Source organism: Leptonychotes weddellii, unplaced genomic scaffold, assembly GCF_054177405.1.
Source record: "Leptonychotes weddellii isolate Sample4059 unplaced genomic scaffold, ASM5417740v2 HiC_scaffold_9064, whole genome shotgun sequence".
In the NCBI taxonomy this organism is placed as follows: domain Eukaryota; kingdom Metazoa; phylum Chordata; class Mammalia; order Carnivora; family Phocidae; genus Leptonychotes; species Leptonychotes weddellii.
This window is the reverse complement of record NW_028062139.1, coordinates 1-8333: the sequence shown is the minus strand read 5'-3', so window position 1 is coordinate 8333 and position 8333 is coordinate 1. Positions and strand designations below refer to the sequence as shown.

At 65.9% G+C, this 8333-nt stretch overlaps 1 protein-coding gene across 2 annotated transcripts; it reads right to left on the bottom strand.

Moving 5' to 3' along the window:
• Positions 1 to 316: 316 nt before the first annotated feature.
• Positions 317 to 7759, bottom strand: LOC102728659 (genetic suppressor element 1-like). 2 transcript variants are annotated; one of them, XM_081811641.1, is made up of 5 exons: positions 7484 to 7759; positions 2593 to 2765; positions 2045 to 2239; positions 1189 to 1380; positions 317 to 869 (listed from the first exon to the last, which is right to left on the bottom strand). In XM_081811641.1, exons 1-5 carry the CDS (start codon positions 7595 to 7597, stop codon positions 332 to 334), a joined length of 1212 nt encoding a protein of 403 aa, XP_081667767.1. In that variant the 5' UTR covers positions 7598 to 7759; the 3' UTR covers positions 317 to 331. The 2 variants fall into 2 exon arrangements, with proteins under 2 accessions (XP_081667767.1, XP_081667766.1); XM_081811640.1 differs by having other exon boundaries at positions 2593 to 2768; positions 7484 to 7723.
• Positions 7760 to 8333: the final 574 nt, after the last annotated feature.

Here is an 8333-nt window from a genome sequence, read left to right as displayed (position 1 = left end):
GGTTGGGCGACTGCCTTCGGCTCAGGTCACGATCCTGGAGTCCCGGGATCGAGTCCCGCATCGGGCTCCCTGCTCGGCGGGGAGTCTGCTTCTCCCTCTGACCCGCTTCCCTCTCGTGGTCTCTGTCTCTCATTCTCTCTCTCTCAAATAAATAATTAAAATCTTAAAAAAAAAAGTCTTTGGGGGCACCTGGGTGGCTCAGTCATTAAGTGTCTGCCTTCGGCTCAGGTCATGATCCTGGAGTCCCGGGATCGAGTCCCGCATCGGGCTCCCTGCTCGGCAGGGAGTCTGCTTCTCCCTCTCATGCTCTCTGTCTCTCATTCTCTCTCTCTCAAATAAATAAATAAAATCTTAAAAGAAAACAAAATACGTTCAAGACGAAGGTCATCCCTCCCTTCCTGATGCTTTCACTGCAGTTCACTACGGTGCGTGGCAGCCTCGACGGGATCCACGCATCTTGTATCGGGGGCCATCGGGGGCCACCGGGGGCCACCGGGCAACTCCCCCCAGCTCCCGCCTGGCTCCGCGACCTCGCGTCTGCAGCCTGAAACGGGCCCGCGGTACCTGCGCGCGTCGGGGTCAGCTGCTCCGAGGGCTTGCCCCGCTCCTCCGCGGCATGGCTCCGCAGTCCGTGCAGCTCGGCCACAGGCAGGAAGGCCGGCTCCAGCGCCTTGGCCGCCAGCAGGTCCTTCTCGCGGGCCCGCTGCTCCCGCTGGCGCTCCAGCTCCCGCTCGCGCTCCTTCTCCCGCTCGCGCTCCAGCTCCTTCTCCCGCTCGCGCTCCTTCTCCCGCTCCCGCTCGCGCTCCTTCTCCCGCTCGCGGTCTGCTTCCCGCTCCCGCTCGCGCCTCAGCTCCTCATCCAGCTGCAGCCTGCGGGCCAGGGCACGGGGTGGGGGGGTGGAGGGGTGGGGTGTGTGACGGCGCTGCGCTGGTGCGGGGGGCCAGCTACAGGCCCCCGGCACCGCGACAGCAGACGCGCAGGCTCACCCGGAGACCCCAAGGCCCCCAGACCGAAAGCCGCACACCGACTCCCTGAGCCTCACCACACGCTCACGCCAGGAGGCCCGCGGCGACGGAGCTCGACCGAGACCAAGCTCGCAGCCGAGCACCGGCCCCTCCCCACCTCGCAGGTGAGCAGCCCGAGCACATGAGGCCTAGCCCGGCCACCCCGGCCCAGCACAGGGCTTACCTCTCGGCGCTGAGGCTGGACATCCGCTCCGAGTGCAGCGCGGCCAGGGACGAGTGGGAGAGCTCGGGGGGGTAGCGGACCCCGGAGAGGTGCAGATGCATAGCGGACGGGTGCAGTGGGGGCAGGGAGCCGGGGGTGGGGATGGGGTAGAAGGGGGACCGCAGGGCTGACAGGCAGTAGGAGTCATCCATCCTGTGCCGAGAAGACGGGGCGCAGGGAGAACCCAAGTTAAAGAAAACAAAGCCCAGGGCGCCTGGGTGGCTCAGTCGGTTGGGCGACTGCCTTCGGCTCAGGTCATGATCCTGGAGTCCCGGGATCGAGTCCCGCATCGGGCTCCCTGCTCAGCGGGGAGTCTGCTTCTCCCTCTGACCCTCCTCCCTCTCATGCTCTCTGTCTCTCATTCTCTCTGTCTCAAATAAATAAATAAATAAATAAATAAAAAAAAAAAGAAAAGAAAACAAAGCCCAGGCCCATCCGAAGGTGTCCTCCAGCCAGGGCAGAGTGGCCGGGAGCCTCCCCAAAGGCCGTGCGGGTAGAGGCCATGGCCAGCCCCAGAGCCCGGCCAGGACCCTTCCAGGCCTGACCGGCAGGCCTCCTGTGAGCAGCAACCCGCGCTCTACGGACGCGTCGGGCTGGCATTTGGGAGGCTCCTGCACAGAGCACGGACGTGGGACACACTTCCCCTGGGGCTTCTCGGTGACGCAGAACAGGCAGCCCGTGGGGGAGGGGCAGCACGGACGACGGGGGGACTCCCACCAGGGGCAAACCCCTAATGGCGGACTCGGAAGGCTGGGGGCTGCTCTGAGACACGGAACCTGGCCCCAGGACGTGAGGGTGACTCAGCGAGGGGCCTCACCTGAAGGCCGGGTGGGGGAAGGGGTGCGGGGCCAGGTAGCTGGGGTGGTAGTAGGCGGCGGCGGCGGGGTCCAGGCCGAGGGGAGGCAGGGAGGACATGCGGAGGTCCTCCGTGGTGTGGTAGGGCCGGAAGCTCCTCAGGTAGTCCTCGGTCACGGTGCTCGGGGGCACCACGTGGTGCACAGGCCGCTGGAGGCTGCGGGTGGGGCCGGACGAGGGAAGGACAGCGGTGAGCAGAGTTCCTGCTCCAGGCTGAGCAACGGGTCATCCCCGCCCCCGCACAGCCCCGCTCCCACCTCTGCCAGAACGCAGGGTTCTCCAGGGACAGGTCCTGGCTCCCACGAACGGGGGCGCAGGCGGGGTGGGAGAGCCAGCCGTCACGTCAGCATGGAAATGGAGAGCAGGCACAGACGGGGCCGCGGGCCCGGGGCTCAGCCACCATCTGGCGGCTCTCCGCCTCAGCTGGTGCAGACCCACGGCCGGGCACCACCGCCAGAGCCTCCGGGATCCAGACCCCAAGCACACGTGCCCCCCCACCTGCAAACTTACTTGAGCGGTGGGAAGCGCGAGTCCTGCACCACAGAGCTGGGGGAGATGCCGAAAGGGTAGGGGGTGCTGAGCAGGTGGGAGGGGATGGCTGGGCCCCCCGCCTTCTCCTGGGGCAGCGGGGGCTCCACGATGAGGCGCTCCCGACCACCGCTGCCGCCCCGAGAGCCAGCGTCCTGCTGGAGGGCAGAGAGCACCGGGTCAGGACCGGGGTGCGGGGCTGGGGCCTCCTCCAGACTCAGAGAGGCTCGCGTCTGGTGCGCTTTCCTTAACAGTTTCTACCCCATCCTGCGGGGCACGCAGGGGGCACGCAGGGGGCAGCCCCCCCTCCGGGAGGACACGGCTTCTCACGGCACGAGGGCTGGACTGAAACCCATCTCATTGCTGGGGCCACAAAACCAAGTGCCCGTGAGGGGACAGGGCACAGAGCAGGGGCCCCCACCTCGCACCAACACCCAAGCCCTCCCAGCGTGCCCTTCGCACAGGGCCCTGCCGGCTCCAAACCGAACTCGGGGGGTTAGATGGTGCTGTTCCAGCACCCGCGGGAAGTGCGCTCCGCTACGCAGCAGGGAGCAACAGAGCCAGCCGGGGCCCCCCGCCTGCGGATCACCAAGCACGCACCGGCGACCCCCAGGGGCTGAAGCATCAGCTGGGCCGACAGCTGCCAGGGCGCATCACAGATCCCTCGGCCCCCTGGTGCCCACAGAGTTGCAGGCGAGAAGCTGGCGCTGCCCCCGGGCAGAAAGCGCCAGTCTAACCCCGCTGCCGACCCCCTGGGGTGCTCCTGGCACCAGCCACAGCAGGCAGCTGGGGTACCCCGACTGGTCGGACCTGTCTGTGGACACCTTTGCACACACTGGTGGTGGGCGGGGGCCCCGCCGACCCTGGGAGACCAGAGAAGAGGCTTGCTCAAGGCAGGGAGGCGGAGGAGGAGCCCCGACCGAGACCGAGGGCAGAGCCCGCCACGGCTGGCCACACGGAGGGCCCGGAGGAGTGTCTGCCCCGGGAACACACACCACCCACAGCCGCGACCCCTCTGGTCATTCACGTGGCTAAAGGGAGCTGAACAGCAAGACCCCGAGCGCGTCAATAGCAGTCGGGGGCTCCTGACGTCTTCAGAATCTTCTGGATTCTGGAGCAGGCGCCAGCCCCTGGGGGTGGGGGGGGCCTCCACCATCCTGACAGCCCTTCTCAGCCTAAGCGAGGTCACACCAGCCCAGGCCTGACCTCAGCCACGGGGCTTCTGAGGCATGGCCACGGGCTCCCCCAAGCCCCATGACCTCAGCCACGGGGCTTCTGAGGCATGGCCACGGGCTCCCCCAAGCCCCATGAGCTTCTCGACCAGGCCCTTCCTCCTGTCCTTCACCTGCCTGGACTGCCATGTCCCCCAACCCCGCTCCGGCATCCGGTCTGGCCGCTCCTGATAAGCAGACACAGCAAACCAGGGCCGCAAAAAGGCAGGCGGCAGTCATGGGGGGGTCAAACTCGGCCTGTCCACCCCAAATCCGTGGTGTTTCCACTGTGTTGCAAAACACCAAGCACACCTTGAAAACAAAGGGGGCAACCACCGGACGTGTGGTGGCTGAGCCCCGTCCCCGGAGGAGATGGTCTGCTCCCTACTCCTCCACCAGGTGTTCCTGGCTCGGCCAGGTCCAAGGCTCTCTGGCGCAGGTAGGGGAGGGGAGGAGGAGACGTGCTGCGCCCCCCGACCCCCCCAGTCTCCCAGCACCAGGGCGGGGTGGGCCGTGGGAGCAGCTGAGGAGGGCCCGCCCTGGCCTTCCAGAAGACACATCCGTGATAATTAATTGAAGGAGACAGGCCGCTGGCTGGAATTTTTAATGAGCGGCAACATCTGTTCCCGCCGGCACGCTCACACGGCCCCTCTGCTCACGGCGGGGTCCTCGCGGGTCCCGAACCCTGCCCTGCCCTGAAGGGGCGTCCATGTGGCGGTATCGCGGGGACGCGCACACCAACAACCTGGGTCAGAGCGAGCCGCCCAGGACTCCCACCTCCCACTGTTCCGGAGACTTCTCTACAGGGGCCCACGCCTGGCCTCAGGTCCCGCAGATACCTAGTGTGGGCACAGCCCCGGCGCCTAGTGTGACGGGGACAGATGCACGGACATCAAGGGGAAGCAGGGTGGAGGACCAGCACGTGGCCCGCCCGCGCGAACGTCACAGGGGCCGTTTGCAGGTCAGGGCTTGCGGGGTCCTCCCACACGCCTACCACGTGGCACGCGTGCCCCACGCCACGTGCTCCGCGCCTGTGGCCCGGGACGGACTGCACAGGGCACGGCCTCTGCATAGGGAGGCTCCCCAGCTGCCCGAGCGGGACAGCGACGGTAGCCAAGGGGCTGGACGGCAGAACCCTCGGAGGAAGTCCTCGCCCCAAGGACCACATCTGGGGAGAAGCTCCAGGCACTGTGTACAAATCCCACAGCAGAGCCAAGCCTGCCACGCGGGGGGACCCGAGCGCACCGTCCCCAGAAACCCCTTGTCCCCTCAACGGGACAAAGCCCAGCTTGAAGGCGGCTGGGCCAGATGGCACCTTCCCGCCGGCAGCGGACAAACAAGGCGCTGGAGAGCCTGGGGGAGGGGCGGGCGGGCGGGCGGGGGGTTCGGCAGGCTGGACCCCGCGCCTTCCGTCTGGCTGGAGCCCCGCCAAGCTGGGGACAGGCACCTGGGAACGAGGTCGGCCCTCCTGGGGCGCTCAGAGGCTGCCCGGGCGGGGAGGGGCTGGGGCGGGCCCAGGCAGCAGCCCCCAAGCGGGGCCAGGCCACCCCGGGGGCACCCCAAGAGTGCGCGGGGCTCCCACCGCCGTCCTGGCAGACAGGCGCGCGGCAAGGAGCATCTGGGCGCAGCTTTTATTTCTGAGCGGCGGCTGCAGGCACAGCTGTACCGATGAAGGGAGGACGGGGGGAGGACGGGAGGGAGGGAAATCCGTCATTCTCTGGTGATTAGAGAGAGGGTTCCAGTCAGGCAGGCAGGACATGCCCTGTTAGCTTGAAAATAAACCATTTTTCATTTCAGCTGTCCTTTGCAGCTCCCACTACCTGGGAAACAGGACCCTGGCGACCCCGGAGACGGACAGGGCCCACAGCCCCGCCCCCACGACACCCCACCTGGCGGGAGGCGCCCCCCCATCCCCTCCCCGCCTTCACGCCTCTTGCTGGCTCCGCTCCCCAGAAGGATTACATTCTCCACTGAGCCTTTGTGTGGAGCTGATGAGCCATACATCATCTGCTAATCCAGTTCCCGTCCCGCCGCCCTCCCTGGTGGTATTAGTGTTTCATTAAGCGCCGCAGTGGTAAACGGCTGGAGCAGATCTATCACGGCCCTTTCTCTGGGGGTGACTAAATGTTTCCGAGGCAGGCAGGACCCTCGGAGGAGTCCCATGGCGCAGGCGCTCGTGGAGGGGAATACATGGGAGGCACCCTAGTCTCGGCCAATAAGGGGGGAAGGAAGCCCCTCTGGGGCAGGGCAAAGGGGACAGGGCAGGCCCTGGTGGGTATCACCAGTCAGGGCTGAGCCAGGGACACGGCAGGCAGGACCCAGGAACACCCCCGCCAGCCCCCGGGGACCTAAGGTGAAGGCGGATCGCCAGAGGCAGCGAGCCCCCCTGGAGGCAGGAGATCCCGGTGAAGACCCTTCATCATCCCTTAAACCAGGGCTAGCTCAGGTGTCTCCCAAACCCCTCTGGCTGGAATCTGCCCGCCAGGCCCTACCCGGGCTCTCCCACCCCCAAACCACACACAGGGCAGAGCCAAGGGCCGAGACGGCAGCTTTGAGATGCACGCAGGGCCACATCCAGGAGGGTCCCAGCCTACAGCTGTTGCTAGGAATTCAGGGATCCCAGCTGGGGTCCTTGTGGATGCTCACCCTGGGTCAGGGCCTGCCCAATGGCTACCCCCTCTGTGGACAGAGACATAGGCTGTCTACCCCCATCCCCCAGGGCAAAGACAGATCCTCCGAGACGATGGGGGTGAGTGTGCGGTGGGGGTGTGTGTGGCCCTGGTGCCCACCTGCCTCTCCACTTCCACTTTTCTTGTGGTCTAATAATTAGTATTTCCGAATATTGCCGCCCCCCTGGGAACTAGGCAGAAAAACCCAGGAGGGAAACCCGGCCAGTGTTCATCCCCCTGCTGGGTACCCACAGTGGTTCCCCACCCGCCCACCCCCACACTGGGAGTCCCGGGTGTGCTGGGGAGGGGGGTCAGCCGGGGCGGGGATGAGGGAAGGCTCCCAGGGCCTTCCGCAGGGCAGCAGCCACACCAGGGAGCCCCCAAGTACGGGGCAGGGCGGTCCTGGAAGTTAAGACGGAAACAGGAAACGCTGGTCTCTCCCCTACTTGGATCCTCATTGGAGCGATAATCCCAACAGCTACCGTTTACCAAGTGCCAGGACGTGCAAACACCATTCTAAGTGCTTCACACAGGGCTACGGATGAAACAGTGTCATCCCCCCCAATTTCTCATGTCGGGGCACTGACCCCCAGGTCCTCAAAATGGGAGCACGCTGGGAGGGCCTGTGAAGAGGTCATTCAGGTCGGCCGTGATCCAACATGACCAGTGTCATCAAGAAAGGAGATCAGGAGGCAGACGCGCACAGAGGGAGGGCTGGGTGAGGACCCAGGGAGAAGGCGGCCGTCTACACACCCAGGAGAGGGGCCTCAGGGGACAGCCGCCCTGCCCACGGCGGGGGCCAGACACACAAAGGATACATCTGTCGTGAGCCCCTGGTCTGGTGCTTGGTTGTGGCCGCATGACCGGCACCCTCGGATCTTCTTCCAACACACAGATCCTCCAGGCGAGCGTGCCGTGGGGTCTCGGGCCCCAAGCGCCGCCCTCCCGTGCCCATGGCCGCACCCGCCTCCGCCCCCGTGCCCTGGCACTCACCTGCCGGCTCTCGCTCCTCCAGACGCCATTGACGGTCTTGGTTGGGGCGATCGTCACCACCGGGGGCGTGCTGGGCACACTGTGGCCCCCAGGGGGGACGATGATGGGGCCCATGGGCACGCGCTTGGGCGTGCTGGCCGGGGAGCTATGGTTGGTGGCTGGCGAGGACACGGGGGACGACTCGCTGCTCAGTGAAGACCCTGCGGGAGAAGGAAGATACAGCAGCGTGAGCGGGGGTCACACCCACCAAGGGCTCTGGCTGTCCCCAGCCGCACCCCGGCTCACCTGAGCCCCGAGCCCCAACCCAAGGGGGAAAGGAGCCGGGAGCGCACACAGGCCGGGCAGGAAGGGCGACCCCTCCATGCACCGATGGAGCCCGGAGCCCTGGCGGAGCGGACGTGCTCCCAGTGTGGGTGGGGCAAGACCCCCAGGCTCAGAACAGGGTGTGTGCTTATAGACGGAGGGGTTACAGGAGGCCCCGGCGGCCGGCGTGCTCGACGGGCCTGGCAGGGCGGGGACATGGGGAAGCGGCCACGGGAGGCTCATCTTTTTTTTTTGGATATCGACTGCAATCTATTCCTAAGTTTTTAAAATTGAGATCTAGTTTGGGCGCCTGGGTGGCTCAGTTGGTTAAGCGACTGCCTTCGGCTTAGGCCATGATCCTGGAGTCCCGGGATCGAGTCCCGCATCAGGCTCCCTGCTCGGCGGGGAGCCTGCCTCTCCCTCTGACCCTCCCCCCCTCTCATGTGCTCTCTCTCTCTCATTCTCTCTGTCTCAAATAAATAAATAAAATCTTAAAAAAAAAAGAAAAGTCTTGGGGCGCCTGGGTGGCTCAGACGGTTAAGCGTCT